The sequence below is a fragment of the Macaca thibetana genome, chromosome 3 (genome assembly GCF_024542745.1).
Source record: "Macaca thibetana thibetana isolate TM-01 chromosome 3, ASM2454274v1, whole genome shotgun sequence".
Taxonomy (NCBI): domain Eukaryota; kingdom Metazoa; phylum Chordata; class Mammalia; order Primates; family Cercopithecidae; genus Macaca; species Macaca thibetana.
The window spans coordinates 159,850,927-159,873,476 of NC_065580.1; the positions used below are offsets into that span (position 1 = coordinate 159,850,927).

At 37.3% G+C, this 22,550-nt stretch overlaps 1 protein-coding gene across 1 annotated transcript in view; it reads right to left on the minus strand.

The window, feature by feature from the left end:
* TTC3 (tetratricopeptide repeat domain 3) overlaps window positions 1-22,550 on the minus strand; it is a 111,373-nt gene that overhangs the window by 27,985 nt on the left and 60,838 nt on the right. The window contains exons 25-34 of the mRNA XM_050784613.1: window positions 22,000-22,136; window positions 21,068-21,394; window positions 17,765-18,016; window positions 14,937-14,983; window positions 13,826-13,882; window positions 12,635-12,708; window positions 10,483-10,647; window positions 8,081-9,140; window positions 7,076-7,141; window positions 3,167-3,316 (exon numbers count right to left, since the gene is read on the minus strand). Of these exons, the coding sequence (XP_050640570.1) occupies window positions 3,167-3,316; window positions 7,076-7,141; window positions 8,081-9,140; window positions 10,483-10,647; window positions 12,635-12,708; window positions 13,826-13,882; window positions 14,937-14,983; window positions 17,765-18,016; window positions 21,068-21,394; window positions 22,000-22,136 (2,335 nt within the window). The remainder of the gene's footprint in view (window positions 1-3,166; window positions 3,317-7,075; window positions 7,142-8,080; window positions 9,141-10,482; window positions 10,648-12,634; window positions 12,709-13,825; window positions 13,883-14,936; window positions 14,984-17,764; window positions 18,017-21,067; window positions 21,395-21,999; window positions 22,137-22,550) is intronic.

Genomic DNA, 22,550 nt, shown 5'->3' on the forward strand with positions numbered 1-22,550 from the left:
TAATCCCAGCTACCCAGGAGTCTGAGGCAGGAGAATCGCTGGAACCCGGGAGGCAGAGGTTGCAGTGAGCTGAGATCGTGCCACTGTACTCCAGCCTGGGGGACAGAGCAAGACTCCATCTAAAAACTAAAAAAAATTTTAAAAAGCCACTTTTCCACTGGCAGAGAATAGATAACTGGCCTAACTACCTATAGAGGCCATTCCTAGCTCATGAATAATAATAGAACCCCATCAGCTATATATAATAGCTCGCTCAGATTTTTACTGATGCTTAGAATACGCTAAGCATTCTTTTTTCTTTTTCTTTTTCTTTTTTTTTTTTTGAGATGGAGTCTAGCTGTTGTCGCCCAGACTGGAGTGCAGTGGTACGATCTTGGCTCACTGCAACCTCTGCCTCCCGGGTTCAAGTGATTCTCCCGCCTCAGCCTCCCAAGTAGTTACGATTACAGGCGCCCACCACCATGCCCAGCTAATTTTTGTACTTTTGGTAGAGATGGGGTTTCACCATGTTGGCCAGGCTGGTCTCGAACTCCTGATCTCAGGTGATATGCCCACCTTGGCCTCCCAAAGTGCTGGGATTACAGGTGTAAGCCACTGTGCCCGGCCTGTATATGCTAAGCATTCTTTTTTTTTTTTTTTGAGACAGAGTCTCGCTCTGTCGCCCAGGCTAGAGTACATGGTGTGATCTCAGCTCACTGCAAGCTCCACCTCCCCGGTTCACGCCATTCTCCTGCCTCAGCCTCGTGAGTAGCTGGGACTACAAGGCGCCCACCACCACACCTGGCTAAGTTTTTTTTTTTTTTTTGTATTTTTAGTAGAGACAGGTTTCACCGTGTTAGCCAGGATGGTCTCGACCTCCTGACCTTGTGATCCACCTGCCTCGGCCTCCCAAAGTGCTAGGATTACAGGCGTGAGCCACCGCGCCCGGCCATATGCGAAGCATTCTTAAAGTGGTTTGTAAAAAAACAATTTTCTTAGCAGAGGCACAAGTAGAATTTTGGGTGGGACAGTTCCTCCTTGAGTACTGTACTTACTATCTCTGGCTATCCCCTGTCCCTTTTTCAACCACCCCAGGTGGGACCTCACAAAGCTGTGAAGTAGACAATACATTATTAGTGAGAAGACTGAGAGTCAAAGAGGCTGAAGAAATTGTCTAACATCACAAAGCTATTACGTGGAGGAGCTGCGGTATGGTGTGGGCAGTGGGACTCTAATGCACTCAGATTTCTAGAGCTTCCCTGTTTTTCTGTTCTCTGTAAGGGGCTGGGTGTGCATTTGCTACATTCAAACATGGCATCAAGTAACTAGAGTAAAAGGAAAAGTTGGTTAGCTTATAACCTCAGCAATCTGCAGTCAAAGGCCAAAGGGAAATATCAGGAAAAGCCACTCGTTTCTTTCTATGTTTATAAGAAATTTCTCCATGAGCTATGAGCATAACCACCATTAATAAAGAAATGACTATGGCTAAATCTCATCTACTCTTATGTGGACACCAACCCAAGGAACTCAGATTAGCAACTTATCCTGGTAGGGAATAGGTATACATTTTACGTCGTAAGTCTAATAACTTATCAGGCCTATAATTTGGGGGGTTTATTGCCCTTTTAAGTCACTCTTGAGTAGGGCCACCCAACAGCAGACTCAAAGTCTTAACAAGTTAAAAAAAAGCCTGACAGCTGGAGCCCTCCCCATGGGTGCTTTATTTCCCAGACTCTTCTGGACTGACTATACAAAGAAAGAACCTTGATGAACTGTACACACAGAGCACACAGTCAGACCAGCAATTTATAAATCCGGGAAAGCCTCTGCCAGAAAGAAAGATACCTCACCAGCTGAATGCTACCTTTAAGACTATGTTTCCAATCTGCCTCATCACTCAAACAGGCAGCTACAGGCATTCCCACATGCATTTATTAAAACTGAAGTTTCCTGAGGCAAAATAAGGTTTATAAAACTATTTTGTTTTGTTAAACCCCCAAGTAGCTTATAGAAACTTGTGTTTCATGTGTCACTATGCTATGTAGGATTTTGCTTTTGTTCTTTTTTACTTCTCCCAGCCAGGAAACTGAGTAAAGTCTCAGGATCTATCTAATTCTTCTTGTCCTTAGAATCTCCCCAGTCTCATCTTGAATATAAACAGGTCCTGGGGAATGTTATGACAGTTACCTTTACAAACTGACCCTAGGCTTTCTACTAAAATCTTAGTAAATAGGTTTCCTGATTAAGGTCCCACTAAGCTAGTTTTCTTCTATTTAATATGTTACCCCAGCTATTGATCCAGACTTCTGGAACAAATTCCTCCTTTCTTAAATGAATTAATATTCTTTTGTTACCTTTCTAAACAGATGATGGTAGCTTTTAAAAACAAATGCACCATGATTTCCTCACATCTATGATTCCATTTTTTCACTAATTCAGTCTGGCTTTGCCACTAATTGCTATCCCTCCACTAGCCATGTATCTGATGATCAGTCTTCACTAACAGAATTCAAGGTCAGCAGATCTCAACAAGATAACTCTGGGTGACTTTACAGTTCTAGTATGTCTAAGGCTCCATGTGTTATTCTTATACTTCCTTAGGAGTAAGATGAAGATGATGATAACAGTAGCATCTGATACGTACTGAGTCCTTACGAACAAGGCAGTTTTAAGTACTTTATAAGTATTAATCTAACCATACATAATGTGAGTTATTATTACTCACATTTTCCAGGTAAAGAACTAAAAGCACAGAGAAGTTAAGTAAATTGCCCAAGATTAGAACTAGTATAGAACCATGCCTAGATCTGAACCCACCAGTCTGTCTCCAGGGTTCTCATTCTGAACCTCTATTGCTATGCTGCCTCTCAATATAAACAAGAATTTATCTCAGAGCTCAGTCACCATAAAATAGAGTTTTAGTTAACCAAGGAAACTGAACTATAGCTAAACGAAAACCCAGATTTATAGCCCCTTTCTCATAAGGCAGTTTGCAGAGGTTCTAAAGCACGGCAAGAAACAGCCACTTTAATATGTCGTGAAGAAATCTGAAGCAGGGAATTCTGAGAAAGAATCTTTTGTTTAGTCAACAAGGCAGAAGTTCAGCTGAAGCTGCACAAGCACAGTTACACTCATATTCTCCTAACTATGCTATGTGCAATTAAAGACAGGTTTCACATAGGATTACCTTGTTTTCTTCTAAGTGCCTTTTCAACTTTTCTTCCAGGTCCCTGGTCTCTTCTAAGCCCTTAAGTTTCATCTGCTCATAATTTTCATATGCTTCTTTAAGTTGCTCTTGTAATACCTGGTGCTCCTTTTCAATCCGTGAAATTTCCCCCTAAAAGTGAATTACAAAACAAACTATTAAAAATCATTTAAAATGCCTACTTATGATCTTGTTCTTTACTGTTTCTTAAACAAAGGAGAGTAAAAGGCAGATGAAAATTTACAAGGGAAATGTCACAACAATTCAAGAATTAAAAACCTCTAAACAGTGTTTAGCACAACCAGCTCTTTTATAAATATAATCATTCATATTATTGAAATTCAAATTCTCCAATCTATAATTAGTTCTGAATATTTGTTTTAGAAGGGTTCAATATTAGATCAACAGTTTGATTTAAATGTCACTCTCCACAATTAACACCAACGATTATTTATTAGGTTTAAAAAGTTGCACATATTATACATATTTTAGATATAAACAGAACATTTTAACTTTGGCTTTACTTTTAGGTGTTTCAAATAAATAGTTGCTGGTTATTTCAAAATGACAAAATATTATCAATGAATTATTGTCAGTTATGTTTCTTGCACCAGCTTAACAACAACAAAAAAAACCCCAAACCCAGAAACCATTCTGTTGGCAAACAATAAATGTCATTTAGGTAATTATTTTTTAAAACCTTTCAAACTGCATATAACTTTAAAAGAGCATCTGTTTGATGCTGGCAGCTTCTCCAGCTGGAGGTAACTGTCCTCCATGTGGCAGCCAGGCTTTAGAAATCTATCCCAAGCACAAACCTGGTCCACTGACACTTCCTGTACCTTCCCACAATACCTTAGTATTTTTCGAGTGTAAAAAAGCGGGGAATCAAGTATTTGAAACTCCGTGAATGATCAGTTAGAGAACTGTGAATTACGGTCAGATTGACCATGCATGCCCATTTGCCTTGGAGCATGCCACTTTGTCTGCCCAGACTGAAAGTTTAGTACTATAAATAGAGTCCATGCTTAACTAAATTAATTAAACAGTCAACCTTACTATTACTCAGGAGCAAAACTTTATGGTTTAAGACTTTAGTTACCTCCATTTTAATTTTTAATTCAGCAAAAGGATCACGGTGAATAGTAACTTGCTATCATGAATGAATTTACATGCCGCAAATTACCAACAGAGACAGGCAGGAAGCTAAATGCCACCTCTATGTTATTACATTTAAACTTCACCATACATCTGTGAGAAATACATTATTTTTGCCTTTAATAGATCAGAAAACCAAGTGAGGAAACTTCTCAAAGTCCCAGGAGAAAGTAGCAATGCTGGGATTCAAATGCAAGTCTCACTGGTTGAGAAGCCAACAATCAACTATACTAGCATCGAGGTCCTAAAACTAAGAGCTAATTTAAGAAAGCATTTGTGAACGTTCCCATCACTAATAAAAACACTCATTTGAGAGTCAAAAGCACTGACTCATTAAACAACAGAGCCTACCTTGTTTAAAGCTAAGCACAGCATAAGACTTCAACAACAGTAAACAGGCCAAAACGTTCACTATAGGACTATTTGTAAACATAAAAAGCTGACACAATCTAAATGTTCAACAAGAATTTGGTCAAATAAATTATCACACATTAATAAAATGGAAAACCAAGTATCCATTTAAAATGATGCTATAAATCATATTTACTGATATGGAAACAAGTCTACAATATATTAAAGGTTGCAAATTTCAAATACAATATATATGCTGTGATCCCATCTTTTAAAAACTATTGTTTAATTATATGTAAATGTTCAAACATCCTGGAAGGCTACACATCAAAATGTTAACATGAGTGATGGGAAGGTAGATGATTTTCAATTTTTCTTTCATAATTTTTGGTATTATTCATTTAAAAAATTTAATAACTCTATATATTATTTTTATCATTAGCAACAACTAAACGCTATTTGTACAAATAGCAGCAGGAAACACAAGTTTTGACCTTCCTCCTACTTAACGAGACATTGATCTTGTCAATCATTCCATATCTAACTATAGAACTGCTTTTTAAATGACCCCATAATATTTCATTTTACAGGTATATCATAATTTAACTAGTCCGCTATTGATGGAGGTTTAGATTGTATTCAATTTTCTGCTGATTCAAATACAGACAAAACAAACACACGAATCCCCGTGGCTCACTGGTCTCTCTCTATACATATGAGTGCAGATCGATTCCTAACTGCCTTCCCAGAAATATCAGTTTCACTATCTTTCAAAATGTGAATGATTGCTTTTCTTATTTCAAGTTGGGTGGGCATCTGTTTATATGTTTAAAAATCATCTGTATTTCTTTCATTGTGAATTGTCTATTCACATCCATTCTCATCTTTGTGATAGGCTGTTAATCTTTTCCTTACTGATTTATAGAAACTCTGTATGTTAAGGAAATTAGTTCTTTATCTGTTTCACACTGCACATAATTTTCCTTGTTTGTCATCTGTGTTTTGACATGTGTATGTGTATATATTTGTTCTTATACATATGCTATGCATATAGGATATACACATTACATGCCATGTGAGTGAGTTATCTTGGGAGTAGAACCTCTGGCCCCAGTTACTCCCACAGATGACCAAGCCCTGGTCAACATCTTGGCTAGCCATGTGAGAATCTCCAGAACCATCCACCCTAAACTGCTCCTGAATTCCTGACTTAGAGCGAAATTGCGAGATTTCACAGTTGTGAAATATTTACTGTTTTAAGCCACTAGTTTTGAAGTTGTTTGTTATATATACAGCAATATACATAACTAATTAGACCTGTTCATGTATATACTGGGATTGTGTTAAATTTTAAAAAGCTTTAGGGAGAACCAATCTCATTATCAAATTAGGTGTTCTTATCCAAGTACAGGAAATATCTTTTCATTGAAGGCCTCTATGTGTCTCTCCAAAGCATTTAAAAATTTTCTTTATATACATTTAAGTATTTTATCTCTTTTTTTGGTATTGAAAATATTTTCTTTTAACATACTTTCTAACAGGTAACTGTTTGTATATATTTTTATATACAAGTATAGGTTTATAGAGGTTAGTATAGGTTTTCAGTTGATCATTTTGGATTTTCCTGCTACACAATCTTAGCCTTTGTAAATAATGATAGTCACTTCTCCTCTTTTCTGTCTTCTTTCTTTCTCATATCTGCTTTCTCAGTTAATATACCCAGGATAATAATAAATATTAATGGTGAGGCTTTACTACTAAGCAAGATGATGGCTTTCGGCTTAAAATATTAGCATGTTGAGAAATATTCATCATTTCCCATTTTCTTACTAGTTTTGGTCAAGACAGTGACCTGGATTTTATCCAATATCTTTTCAGTAACTTTGAGTTGATAAGACAACTTTTCTCTTATGATGCATATTAACGAAATAAATTATATTAGTAGGTTTTCTAACTGAATCATTATTATAGTAGAGAAGGTCTTTATAGTATCTTTCTGTATTATCCACGTGAATAAGCTTACTTATAAATTATTACATGCTCATTATAATGACCAGTTAAAACAATAAAGCTGGCCAGCCTGGGTGACAGCAAGACCCTGTCTCAAAAATAATTAAAATAAAATAAATAAAAATTTAAAAATAATAAAACAATAACGCTGTTATAATTTGAAATAAATATGCTGGAAAAAATTTACCTTTTCCTTCCCTTCTCAAATTTCAACAATGAAAACAAAATCATTTTTTTGTTATGTTCTCAAGCTTATTCCATGATAACTTTGTGTGGAAAAAGCTGACTCCAAAATAGTTCTAGTTTATCATTCCATCTGGATAAATTAATGAAAACTAAACCTTTAAACAGTTTAACGTAATTTTGACTCACTTGTTGTTCCTCAAAAGGATTATATGGCTCAGTATTGACTTCTTGGTGTATTATGTTCCAAGATACCTGTGGGCAAAACAAAAAATTAAAATTCACTTTATCTCAATTGCTCTAGTAAAATAAGCCCATCAAGTAATAACACTTTAAAACACACCCACAATTTTTTCAAGGTTTTTTTCCCATTTAGATCATGTTCCATACTTTCTGTAAACATGTATATTAGGAAAATTATTTAGAATTAGTATAACTGAAAATGATTATGATCCACTGCTCTTAACCTATTTTTTTCAAAGCTTCCTAGAAAACATAATGAGGAGTGGGGCAATTCAATAAGGATTTAATGAATTCATACCCTATAAAGGCAATCATAAGAGAATTTTAATTTCATCTCATGCTTGTTAGGAAGGAACTCATACACATCTCTCTTGTTTCTATCTGGCTGTCTCTTTTTTTCTCATTCCTCCCCTGGTTTGACAGGAGAAGCTGGGCATGTGTAGGTCAGGGTCTTCCTTTTTCCTTCTCTTCCTTTCTGAGTAGCTGCCAGCACATTTTCCCTTTCTCCTCCATGCGGTAAGTCTTATGGGGCAGGCACCCCACGCTGGAAGGCCTCCAGGTGGGCCCTCCTGTAACTGGCAGGTAAGGCACTGTGATACAGGCTACACTGCCAGCCAGCACTTGACTTTTCTACAAACAGCCACCTTCTCCTCCAGCCCCTTTATTAATTCTTAGGATGACGTTTTGGCTCCACCTGCTGTCTTATTTCTCAATGTGCGTAGAATTTCGGTAGCAAAGATGGGTATTTTTGAGACCCAAGCTTCTTTCTGAGAAGATTACCTGGCACACTTCACAAAACAGTTCATATTTTTAAAATATTTTCAGGCAAAAGCTTCAGTAATCATTATAAAGTCAATCAACTTTAAGGATTCTTGTAAATATAACGGCAATGAAAAATGAAAAGGAAAATTTAACTTCAGTATTAAGACGACTTTTCTATTTAACTCTTACCTGTATGGCAACCATCTGCACGTGTGGAATGTTTGTTACTGCACTGATGCTTTTCACTTCACATTTGTTGTTAGAATTTCCACAGTGCCCATCATTTCTGTTAGACTCACTCAGGACTGTATGAGCATCCCCTGTGCTGCAGTGTGACTTTACAGATATTCCCAAAGAGTCTTCAAGGATCTGTGTTTCAGAGGCAATCTGGTGACCAACAGCATTCTCAGCATTCAAATGATGACCCTCAAAATAGGCAGCGGCATTTTTATCTGCTCTGTCATTGGCTACAAAAGACGGCACCACTGGTACTGATCTTGGTAGCTGATATTCAGGAGAAAGGCTGGCCACGGGTGTATATATGCTGGTGTACTGGGGCAAACCTGGTAACACGTTTATGTATGCTGCCGGTGTCTGGGTGATATCAAATCTCTGGAAAGGAAGATACGTACAGTATCCTGTGAACAAATGGGATTGAGCCCAGTAAGTTGGTTTCACATCCTCAAGAACCGGTCTGGGGGAATTAGAGGAGAATCGCTTGTAATTTGCATCCTCAGAGCCTGGTGTGGGAGAATTGGAAGAGGCCCCTTTGGGTTTCCCATCCTCAGAAACTTGTCTAGAAGAATTGTCGGCTACTGGTTTGGCCCTCACATCTTCACACGCTGGCTCAGGAGAATTTGCAGACACAGGTTTGGGTTTCACATCTTCAGAAGCTGGTGCTGAAGATGAATCTGACACTGGTGTAGACTTTACATCTGGTTTAAATTCCCTTGCAGCTGGATTCAGAGGTAGTTTAACTCGTAAATACTCTCCTGCTTTTGAAATTTCTTCTACTTTTGTTTTAATGTTTTTCTTCTTCCTTTTTTTCTTGAGCCGTGATGCAACTTTCTTCAATGCAATACAGTTGTCAATCACAACAAAACGAGGACATCCCAAGAGAAAAGGTTTTAAACCTCCTGCTTTTTCTAGTATCTGTCGAGTTTCTTCTGGGAAAAACTCATATTCTTGAGAGAACATCTTGTTACTCATGTCCAAGGGACCATGCTCCTCCAAAAACTGAGAGAAGTAACTTGGAAAAAATTTACATTTACATGAGTTACTATAAGGAAGTACTTGAATACGTCTATAAATAAAAAACTTTTATTCTCCCAAAGGAAAACAGTTTCACTTTTCACTGATCTCAACCTTTCCCCAACAACAAATACAACAAACATAAGGTTAACTGCAATCAATGATACTATATAGAAAATTTTGTATACCTCCTAGAAAATGATCATTTAAAACTTTTCTGGGAGTGAGGGAAAGCAAAATGAAATCAAAAAGTTATCTTATAACTTTCAACTATGTAATTATATAATTTATTCTAAAAACAATAAAAAAATAAAAATTTATTCAGGAAAGATAACAATAATGCTAATAATAAGAATTTTAAATAAAAAGAGAAAATCAAATCCAAAAACAAATCCTATTTGAATTTGTGTACAGCAAATACTGAAAACTACATACTTTAGCTTTACTTTTGGATGCCTGAGGCAAATTCTAGCATATTTTAAGAAATAATAGTTTAATTTTACAGTTGTTTCCACACTGTCATTCAAGAGTTCTCTGGAAATATGATTTGCTCGGCATTTCAACTCTAAAGAAGAACCATGAAGAAGGATCTAAGAGCACAGAACTAAATAGGAATGATGCAATGGAGGAAAACAGAAGAAAGGGCCATATGGTGGATATGCTACTGACAGGACTTCCAGGAGAAGAGTTGGCTTTTAAATTAATACTCTATTACAGACCTCAGCCCTTGATTTATTTTCTTAAAAGGAAGGCCTCATGCACTATTCAATAACACAAAGCTCAAAATGGTAAGCTATTTCTGAGATTTTCCTGAATTTTTTACTTGTTTTATCCACCCCACTCAATTATCGATCTAGTAGCTCAAACTGACAAAATCAATAATCATTAGGACTCTAAATTTAATAATTAAAAATCCTCAGGGCGGGGCGAAGTGGCTCATGCCTGTAATCTCACCATTTTGGAAGGCCGAGGCAGGCAGATCACTTGAGGCCAGGAGTTGGAGACCTGCCTGGCCAACACGGTGAAACCCCTTCTCTACTAAAAATACAAAAATTAGCCAGGCATGGTGGTGCAAGCCTGTAATCTCAGCTACTCAGGAAGCTGAGGCATGAGAATCACCTGAACCTGAGAGGCACAGGTTGTGGTGAGCAGAGATTGCACCACTGCACTCCAGCCCATGTGACATGGCAAGACTCTGTCTCAAAAAAAAAAAAGTCCTAAATTAACTTTGTGTAAAATGTGGCAAAATCTCTAAAAACAGGCACAAATTAAACAACTTCTGATCTTAAATTGGCAGCCTCGGTATAAAATAATGATTGTAAAAATTTCAACCCACTTACTCATACAGAGTTGAACATTTTTGTTTTGGGTTCATTTCCCATAGCTTCTTATTGCGGACAACATATTCGTTACTGTGTTGGTCATAGAGAGCTTCGAATTCTTCTACATCTTGCCGAAGATGGTCAGGCACTGCAAAAGGGCCTGCAGAATCTGAATTTCGATTGCTGGTAAATAACAACAAAAAATACCCAGTTTTGTGAAAGATAAACTTTTGGTTTATTATTTAACTAGAAGAATGTTTAATTGAAATAAACACAATAATGGCAATATATTACTCAGCTCTATGTTGCAAAAATATAGCACCAGGGAACTTAGTGTAGATAAGTTACCCTTCCACAGTTATAGGCAAGAAATATCATATCCGACAATCTAAGTAAGCACTTTCAATTATTTAGTCTTGCTCCAAAGAGCAAAATTCTTAAAACTCCATAATTTAAAAAAATGTTGCATTAACTATAACTTGTTAAATGATTGAAAGACAAATGAAGACTGTATTACAACTGCTATTAAGTAAGTTAAAGTGAGACTGAGACTGGTAAATGTTATTAATAAAAGGTTTTTTTAGGCCGGGTGCGGTGGCTCACGCCTGTAATCCCAGCACTGTGGGAGGCCATGGTGGGCGGATCACTTGAGGTCAGGAGTTCAAGATCAGCCTGACCAACACGGAGAAACCCTGTCCCTAATAAAAATACAAAATTAGCCAGGCATCGTGGCGCATGGCTGTAATCCCAACTACTCAGGAGGCTGAGGCAGGAGAATTGCTTGAACCCGGGAGGTGGAGGTTGCGGTGAGCTGAGATCACGCCATTCACGCCATTGCACTCCAGTCTGGGCAACAAGAGCGAAACTCCATCTAAACAAAAGTTTTTTTTAAATATAAGATGTTAGCACTCTAAAAAGATGTAGTAGTTTGAGTGTGGACTCTAAAACCAGGCTGCATGACTTAAATCCCAGCTCTGCTATTTATAAGCTTTGTGTTCTTGGACAAGTCGTTCTGCACTGTGCCTCAGAGTTTCCTTATCTGTACACTGGACAGAATATTATAGCACTTACCTCCTAGGCGGGATAAGTGGATTGAAAGAGTTTATTAATGTAAACCCCCTAAAACAATGTCTGATACATAAGAATTAATCTCAGTAAAGGCTATGCTATGGTCTAAATGTTTGTGTTCCTGCAAAACTCATATGTTGAAACCTAATCACCAATGTGATGGTGTCAGGATGTGGACTCTTTGGGAGGTAATTAGGCTCTGCCCCCATGAATGGACTTAGTGCCCTTATAAAAGAGGCCCCAGAGAGTTGCCTTGTCCCTTCCACCATGAGAAAACACAGCGAGAAGGCACCATCTATGAAACAGAAAGCAGGCCCTCACCACACACTGAATCTGCCAGTACCTTGATCTTGGACTTCCCAGCCTCCAGAACTGTGAGGAATAAATTTCTGTGTGTAAGCCTCCCAGTTTATGGTATATTGTTATAGCAGCGCAAACTGACTAAGACAGGCTATTATTTTAACTTAAAACAATACCCTACTTAAGGAATCCATGAAAACGACCACGTAAATTTTTAACTGTTCTGATAACTCCTTTAAGAAATGTGAAAAAAAAAACCATGTTGTACATTTTTGGTTCATAAAGGAATATGGGTTACTACTACTCACTAGTTTTATTTCTTAAATATTTGTTTCTTGAAAACTCAGTTTCGACAACCAGATGGCATTGAAAATCACTAATATATAAGGTGAAACCATAACATCATATACAGCTCCCAAAACAGCTTCTTCTCTATTACAGCAAAAATGCTAGTAAGTATTAACAGAACATTCTCTCTATTGACTATTTTAAAGAATAATTTGTAGACATTTTTCTATGATTTTCCCACAGAGCCTTGCACATGGTAGATTCTCAATATGTACTTAGTGAATGAACGTTACCAGTATTGTGACTTTAACACAGTTTGAATGAATTCTTAATGCCTTCTAGCCATGCTATGTAAATGTAATCAAGATAGAATTACATCAGGCTGTCACATGCACAGCTTTAGAAAGGAAAGTTAGGGAAATAAAACACAAGTTTATATACATTAAATTAACACAACTTATTAAGTAAAGACATTTGAGTTAAAATGAAGCAAAAATTTAAAAATTATACTTACGTATGGTCTTCACTTGAAGTGATGACATCATTATTTGGAGTTACTGAAGTTGTCCCAGACCCAACTAACATAGGCTGGTTTAAAAGACAGAAAAATGACAATCATTTTCTACCTTAAAATTCCATTAAAGAAAAAAAAATCATTAAAATTGATGAATGCTTATATAAACACACATAGAAATTGCTAATATATAAGATCTATCCAAATTTTCTTACAAACAGGAACACATAGTAATAAAAGTTTCAACAGCCAAAAATAAGCTCAAATTAACATTTAGGATAGTTTCCAATGCTCCAAAAAAATTTAAATGTTACTCAGTTTAAACTCCCATTTTACCTAAACTAAATACATATAGTCAAAGATAAAAATAAAAGTTGTATTGGAACTCCTTAGCTCTTCTCATCTTTTGAAGATTTGCTACTCTCTCTCACTCCATCCCCCTTTCTGCTCCCCACATACACAAGAGCCATGAAGAACCCACCAAAGACTTAAAAATTGTGCTCTACTCTGGCACAGTAGTTCACGCCTGTAAGGCCAAGGTGGGCAGATCGCTTGAACCCAGGAGTTCTAGACCAGCCTGGGCAATACAGCAAAACCCCATCTCTATAAAAAATTAGCTGGGCATGGTGGCATGCACCTTCATTCCGGCTACTCAGGAGGCTGAGGTGGGAGGATCACTTGAGCCTAGGAGTTTGAGGCTGCAGTGAGCCGTCACTGCACCACTGCTCTCCAGCCTGGGCGAGAGAAGGAGACCCTGTCTCAAAAATAAAAATAAAAATGCCCTACTTATCTCACGGGCTTGGAGGAGAGCCTTTGGTGAGAGGAAGGAAGGGATTCTATCAATCCTGGGACAGTCATAATGATTAGTATTCATCATTTTTAGTTTAAATATGTTATCTATTTTTTGAGACTTATTTTTGGGGACATTATGGCAATTTTTTTTTTTACTCAGAAACATCTAAAAAAATAAAAAGGTCAATAAAGAATATGAGTCTCAAGACTTGCTATTATACAATATGAACCTGGAATTTCTTCAAAATGTAGAAGACTGCCAAAACATCTTTAAGTCCTAGAAAGTCTTTCTCTACAAATGTTTCAAAATATCCAAAGAATTGCTCAATTCTAATTTATATGTCCAACTAACTATTTTGGAGAGTTTAGACAATAATTAATACAGAAAATACTCCGTACCTTTGAATCCTTTGGCTTCTTTTTCTTGCCTTTGTTTTTCACCTTGGTAGAACTAAACTAAAAAATGGGGGGAAAATCAGTGAACACTCAAATAACAGCATTATGAATCTCAACATAAAGAAACCATATTGGTTTTCACAGACTAGCCATAAGTTAAATGTACATAAAATGTTTAACAAAAATAACACTACAGTGTATCAGCCAAAGTGCTATGATTTATCATAGAAAACAAGCAAAATTTAATAATACCTAATGTTATAACTAAAATTAAATTGTTCCAACATTTTTATCTTATTTTCCACAGGATTGGAATGTTGTTTCAAGTAATTAATCAGACTTTTACGTAATTCCAGTTATATGCTATAATAGTATTTTTATTATTAATGTATTTCTTTCACTAAGCCACACTAGACATTCTGCACCTGACCACACACTGGGGCACAAACAGTGAATAACGAAGCCTTCAGCTCCTTATGGGGTATATCGGCTGTGTTTCCCTGCTTAGTCGGGCAATATTTGATGGAGCAGATTAAGATAAAATTTCATATAGATAGATGATTTGCTCCTGAAAATCAGTAAACGGGCATCTTTCTCTTTGAAAACTGCCACAATGCTGTGCTTTTCTCTATTTACTCACTTTCCTAAACTGAAGAATTTCTGAAGAATGAATAAAAGGCAACCGCAAACTACTAAGGAAGACAACTCTGGAACTGTTTTAACTTAAACTCAATTTAGAGCCACTCAAAACAAAGTCCCTTTGTTTTCCTTCTAGAGCAAAAATTAAAACTTTAGTTATTAAAGATAACTTTTCATTTTTATGCCAGGAAATGAAGAACTCTTCCTTTCTTAATTAGAATATTAATGTTTATCAGCTCTGAAACTTCATGGAAATTGTCTAATTTAAGCCTCATAGTTTGCTGATTATTGCTCCAATTCCAAGAAGAAGACTGGCAGTGACTTTCTAATGAAATAGTACATCTTACCCAGACGTCCTTTTAATGTGGTTCTTGAATACTGGCTGTGATGTCAATAAACACTGGCCTGGGTCCCCCTCTCATCCTTGGTTTAACATAGATTAGAACATAAGATTTCAAGTGATCAAGTAACTTACCAGTGCTTCACCACTGTCTTGTTTCCTTAACACAGTACAGCGGCTGTCTGCAGGAATATACAGATGGTTTTGTGAGGAAACTAAATATTTACATTTCCATATAATACACTAAAGCCTTAAAACAACTCCTGATACTACTGGCATAAGCCATGTTCTATTCTTTAATAGGCTTTGACACAAGTGTGGTTTAGAAACCAAGGGCAAAATGGCTGACTAAACAGGAAACCAACTACAAAGAACCATAAAACTTCAATCTGATTCAGCATAATGTGAGTGCCTTCTAGGTGCCATCTATGCTAGTGCTGGGAATAGAGATGCACAAGACAGTCCCTGCCATTGATGAACTCCTGCTCCACTGCCAGAAAGACAAACAGACAAACACCTGTAACCCAGAATGCTAAGTACCACATGAAACACAAGTCAACACAGCTCATGAAGGACTCAGGTCTGCAGTCTGCATGGGAGAGGCCCACAGGAGGGGCAAGGAGGACTCTGAGGAGGAGGGGACATTTAAGTTACTCTGGAAATGAACAAGCAAAGGGGTGGGGCATCGCTGGGGGAACTACATGAACAAAGACAGGAGTCAGGAAAGCACAAGGCAGGTTTGGGCACAGTGAGAAGTGGGGTGTGTGCTCAGAGACAGAGGAGGATGATGAACCCAGACCCCAGATGATGTGAATTTAATTTGTAAGTAAAACTAAACAAATGTCTCCCAAATTGAAGAGTTAAAAGAATCAGAGAGATGTTCTAGAAGAGTCACTACCTGCAATATAAGAGGAAGATGGAAGAGTGGGAGAGTCTAGAGGCATGGAGTCCAGTTTGGAGGCTACTATAGTAGTCTAACTATGGAAAGACAACTAAGGTCCTGGCCTTGGGAAGTGGGGTGACAGCAAAGGATAGATCAAGGACAAAGCTCATCTGGATTGATGACAAACAAGTTATACTCTTAATACTGAAAAGAAAGAATTGACACTAATTACAGAGTTTCCCGTTTAAAAACTAGATATACAATGTTATTGACTGAGATAAATTGAGGAAAAACTGATCTCTGAAGATGTGATAGGTGGGTTCAGTCATACTGCTTCAAGGGGTTCTTTGGCTGTCTGACAGAAATACCCTAGGGAATCATGCATGAAGAGGTCAGGGGAAAAGTCGGGGCTCTCAGTTATCACAGCACTAGTGACACTGTCGAACACTCTAATCTACAAGATCAGTGGATTTTGAAAAGTTTTAAGAAATATAAGCATTCCTTTAAATGAGGAGATAAAACTGAAAATGTTTGGGGTGAAGGTGGAAGGCAGAGCTACTGGACTTGAAAATCCATTGGGATTGCCAATAATTTGGTTAGTGGCTTCTGACCTCATGACTAGAAACAGAGAAACAGTAGCAGCTGGAAGTGCTGTGTTTTTTATGTAGAGAACACAAGTTAAAGGACTAGTAGATGCTAAGAGGGAACTGTGTCCTTTTTAGTTGTCTTGTTTTGCGATCCAAACATGCATCAGATTTTGTAAGCTCAGTCCTGGGACAGCATTTTATTACCACCAGCAGCAAACTGATGGTAATAAATTCAGGCTATCAAGTAGCATGTCACCTTCAGTCATGAAGCAGTATCCTGAAAAGATAAAGCCATCTGTATTTGAGTGTGCTCTTTTCTAAGAACTTTCGTTGTCAAAAGTAAGCTTTCCGCTTCCTTATACTGCATTGGAACTTTATCATCTGTGACACCATCGTACAAGGCTGGACCTTTTAATGTACTCTTTAAAACAAACAGCATGACATTTAAAAGTCTAACTCCTAACAATACATAGAGGAGACTTCTGATTCTGAGGGATTTGGGGATTATCATAACATGTTTATGTAGTATGAAAGGTAAGAAATTATTATTTAGAATCTAGGAATATGAGAATTTTTAAGTAAAACAGGACCACACAAGTCACTGCCTCCAGATCATCTCATTTTAATATGAGGAAATTAAGATCTAAGAGAAGAGAAGGAATTAGCTGCTAGCTAGCTAGTTAGTTCAAGCTGGACTCCATGCCGTTACCCAAATAGGCCCCCCAATTCCAAATAAGCCCTGACACCCAGCTTTCTAACTCCACTTTCACATTCAGAGCCCATCTGAGACTCTACCCCTGCACCACAGCTTTCCTCTCTCCCAGGGAGAAAGTGTTGGGTCCTTCCTTTGATGCCCTTGGCACTTTCTCTGGCCCTCCTGTATTGAGCTTACTACCATGTTACTGTTATTGGTGCATGCTTCTTATTCTCTTTTCTAGAACACAAGGTCCTCAAGGGCAGAGACAAGTGTAAGCATTTCTGAATTCCTTCTCAACACCCATCACTGGGCCCACAAGGTTTTTAATGAACTAAACTAAGGGAGAAGCTGTGCCATAACCTACTTTTCCTGACCCCTAGTTCTAGGCTCTTCCCATTAAAACATGGGGCATCCATTCTAGATTTTGCAAACATCACCTACTTCTGCAGGCCAATGTTTTCTAAAATGCTACAAATCAAACCACTTGCTAATAGATTCTGTCAATGTAACATGCAATCTTTCCCATGATGCTGTGAAAATATCTAAGACGGGAAGAATATTGTGTATTGTTAGCATAACATACCCACATTTGAGTATCTCTTTAACTGATAAAGTAAAAAAGCTTTATGATATAAAAAAATTGCTACTGTTAATCACTAACTTCCCCACATAAACTGGTTGTACCATAATAATTTTCACTATTTTCTTTGTTATGTATTTAAACAAGCTAGGTCCTTCACAGATTTTTTTCCCCTTAAGGTTAAATGTAATATAAATCTAAATTCAGTCCACATACCCATTATATCAAAGAATTCATCTAAAGCACTATGCAATGCTGGGAACTTGTCTCTGTGTTCTTCTAGCAGCCATATTAAACAACGGGCTTCCTTCAATGATGTTGGCTCAGAGAAATAATCAAGTTGCTTTCCTTCTATAGAATCTAGTTTGTGACCATATTTCTCATGCCAGAGGAAAGTCATGATACTAAAATCAAGCTGTTTAAGAGATGCTCCATAACGAGAAAAGAAAGGTCCTGTGGCATCTAAGCCTGTAATAAAAACAAAACCCAAATCAGAAGAGGAGGAAAATTATTTACTGTAAAATCACATTCAGTCTCACATCTCTGAAAGCAGCTGACTATAGTTTGCTTATATTCTCAGCAAAAACATTTAAATAGTTGAGAACAGATTCGTTCAAGCTATTAGGCATTTTAGAAACACCATTTAATATTGTTAGACTAATTATAATAATTCTTGTCTACTAGATTTGAATAATGTGGGCCAAAGCCTTCTACTATCATAGTTACCTTTATTAGACCTAGGAGATGAAAGTATGGCATTAAATTTCTTTAAAAATATAACAATGAGGCCAGGTATGGTGGTTTAGGCCTGTAACCCTAGCACTTTGGGAGGCCAAGGCTGGAAGATCACTTGAGGCCAGGAGTTCAATACCAGCCCTGGCAACATAGCAAGACCCCTATCTCTACAAAAAAAAAAAAAAAAAAAATTAGCCAGGCATGGTGACAAATGCCTATAGTCCCAGCTACTTGGGAGGCTGAGGTGGGGGGATTGTTTGAGCCCAGGACTTTAAGGCCACAGTGAGCTATGATGGCACCACTGCACTCTAGCCTGGGTGATAGGGCAAGATCCTATCTCTAAAAAAAAAAAAACCCAAACAATGTTTTCACGAATTCATAATGACTTTCATTCCAATTAGTACAAACTAGCAAGATTTTATGTTTCTTTATATGGATTCCATAGTAACAAAACATCAACAATATGCAAAATCTTTCCAAATGTGTCTAAAAGAGGAAATGGGTAAACCCATTCCCCAACACCTAAAATAACTGCTCCTTATTCCCCAAAATGTGGGTCCTCACCCTCCTCCACAAAAAATCAAGGTGGTCAGTATGCCTACTTTTATTCTCCACTCTCCAAATTAGAAAACAGGGTGACTGCAATCTCATACACACTCCTATTGAAATGACAGTGAAGCCCCACTCCTGATGAACAGCTACTAAAAAGAAAAAAGGAGCTCTGTCCAGTTTCTCCATCATGCCTCTAATACAAAATGGTCACTTCTTCCAAGGGCGTCAGTCAACAAATGAAGTCAATAAATGAAGCAGAGATTGCTCAGAGTCAAAATTACCCTAGACTGCTCGCTTCCGGATTAAAGAGGTAGCTTGCAGAGATCATATTGCAGGAAAATTAGGATCTTTGAACACCAGAATCAGAGACCATGTAGAATACTCACACAATAAAAGATTTAGGAGAGCCCAGTGAAGAAACAGCACACTCCCATTCCCCATCCACGTCGGAGCTTGTGCTCAGTGAGGGGAATGCAGGCAGGCAGTGTTCACTATTGAAATGTTAAATTTATCTCACTAGTGCTCTATTACTTCTCTCTCTCCCTCCCTCCTTTCCTCTCTTCAATCTTTTGCTGAACATAAAAACTGACCTCTCTTATGTTAAATACGTGCACGATATAAGTCCACCCAACAGACGTTTTATGAGAAGTAAAATTCCAGGAAATGAAAACTGCTTTACTTATTATTTAAGTAAGTGTGCATTTTACCTCAGGACTGCAGTAACCCCCTTACTAATTAACATGCTTGAACTCATTTCACAACTTTAAATAAAAATTGCTACTTTAAACAGTATACATATATCCTTATTAAAATACCTTTAATCTTCAGAATAAACATGGTTTATATCAAAAGACATGTTCACCCTTTCCTGCCAGTAAGCTGGAGGGCTCAAGTGCTGCATTTACCTGAATGAACAATGGCTGGCAGTCTTGACCGTGTAGCATAACCCAGGCAAACCTACTTCTCCAGTCCTGAGTATCTCCTAAAGCATATTAAAGCAAGCAATAACTTTATAATGTGCTTACTTGATATTCACTAGTGACAATCTTGTCACTTAAAAATAACTTTCCGGGATCACAAATCCATGACGATCTATGCTCAAGGCAGGCATGTTCAGCTGTCTAACTATGCCAAGCTTGCTGCCATCTTACACTGTCTCTTCTGGCAGAAACTGACCAATATCTTCTCTGAAACCCTAGAATTCTAATAGCCCCACGTTTCTAAACATTGGGGACGGCTGGCAGAGGCTTGGCAGGCCCACTCTGTGGTCTGCTGCTAAAGGCCCTGCCTTTTTCCTGTGGCTTCCTTTAGCCTTTTATCTAATAGTTGCCAACGGAATAAACTATTGTGCTAGGCCAGTTGCTATCCAGTCACTAAGATAAATAGTGCCCTGGTAGGTGCCCAAAGCATCCCTACCTTGTGTTACACAACAACTGCATCTGCAGCTGCCTTCTTCAGTCCTACATGGCCTTAGGCAAAGCGCCTGCTTTGGGGGAAGGCAGGGGGCTTGCTCACTCTTCCCTTCTCCCAGCCAAGTTACTAAAGTCAGAACACAGTACAGAGTCATATAATCCTGTGATTTACCACAGCTCAGTCCAACCCTAGGATATGTTTCTCCTAATCTCTAGATACAGATTTGCCCTAGGTGACCCTGAGCAATTAAGTCTCATCCACTCTTCCCTCTAAATTTTTCTTCAAAGAATCTGAATTATATATTTGTCTTCTCAACACAGCTCCGGAGCAGGGGCAGCCTCCAGGATGTGTTATTTACCATGGTTGTGCCTAGTATTCACACATCTACACATTTACAAATAGTTTAGTCTAATACAGGTCTGGATTTCTTTACTGACTGGTCTTTCCTTAGATTGCACCTTTTGAAAAAGTATACTGTAACCTACCTATAAAATAACCTAAAAATTGTGGTGTATGTGTGTGTGTGTAATAGTTTTTCTGTTTTTTAAAGGCCTTCATATATTTAGTTCTTTTTTAAAAAAATTCTTTTAGAAACAGGTCTTGCAACATTGCCAGGTTGGTCTCAAATTCCTGAGCTTAAGCAATCATCCTGCCTCAGCCTCCCATGTAGCTGGGACTGGAAAAGTATTCTTAACCATACAAATTTATAGTCCTGCATTTAAAGTTATAAATTATATGACAAGAAAATGAAAATGACTCAGAGACCTACACTTCCCCTTCCTACTAAAGTATATTGCTCTAGAATATAAAGGGACATACCAAAGCTATTAAGTTTTTGGATCCAGGCGGCCAATTTGGGCTCCACTTCTTTAAGCTCACTCAAAACATGCAGAAATATTCTTGTTTTTACTCTGTTCTTTTCTTGAATCAAGTGACGAATAACATAGTCCACTGCTTCATTTAGAAAATTTCTGCTAGAAAAACAGGTTGTATAGTCTTCTGTGCTCAAAACTTTCCAAGAAAGCAATTCTTTGAGAAGCGTGGCTGTATTCCGTATGCCAGATTTGATTTTGTCAGCATACTGCTTTATACACTGTAGAATTCTGTCATCAAGGAACTGACAATGCTGAACATTGTCTACAGTTTCTAAGGATAAATAACGATGGTTAAAGTGATAAATAGGACTAATTCACAATGATATAAACTTAGAAATAATGTAAAATTACATAATATAAAATGATTCAGATTGATTATATTGTTTTACTAAACAACTCAAGAAACTTTAATTAGAAATATAAACATTTAACAATACTTTTGAAAAGACATGAAAGTGCACGTTAAAATAAACATATCAAAAGCAAGCATTTTATACCCTTCATTCTGAACCATTCATGTAGCTTAAAACTTAGTTCCTCTAAAACATGGCCACTTCCTTCAACAATCCTAACCCAGCTTCATCAACTACCTTAACTTTACATACAATAAATATGTTTAGTCATCAAGCAAGGAAAGTTAAAATACAATCTCTGAAAGGTTTTTCAGTGGGAATACAATCTCTGAAAGGTTTTTCACTGCTCTTTACACCAACCCGATTCTGTCTTTGAGTAACAGAAGACAGTGATAGTATTAAATTACTAACTGAAATCTTCATTTCAATTCAATATCAATGAACCTAAGGCCCAAAAGATGCTTATATTTATACTTTTAAATGAGAGTATAATATTCGTATCATGGCTTTGGCTTATGCATACCTTTCTGCTCTTCCTTTTTGGGTGGATTACTTTCTCTTAAGTCCTCCTCCATTCTTTCTTGTGCTAATTTTTTTGCTTCTTTTTTTTGGATCTTTCTCTTCAATTTTTTGTCTTCTTTCAGTCTTAGTTTCTCTAGGCTGATAAACATTTACAATTAGCGATAACTCGATGAACTGTTTTCCTCTATCATAGAAACCATCTTCCAAGCAATACATTAGAAGTTTTCCTTTTTAATTAGAGCCCAGCCTACATCTTCCATTCAATATGAGAAACTGTCAGTATTGTCAAAATAAGGGTACTTGTTTCATGAAAACAAGAACCTCAATGATTAGGTGATGTCTAAGGATGCAGTCTACAGATTGTATAGATGTCACTTCCATGTATGTAAGTTACTTCATAAGATAAACAGAAATAGTACAAATTACTCTGCAAAATAATTCATATAAACTCTCATTTCTAAGAAAGGTCCCATAGTAAAATATAGTTTTCACATCCCAATAATAACCCACAACACTATAATTTGGTTGATCTGGTTACAATGAATTCTCTCC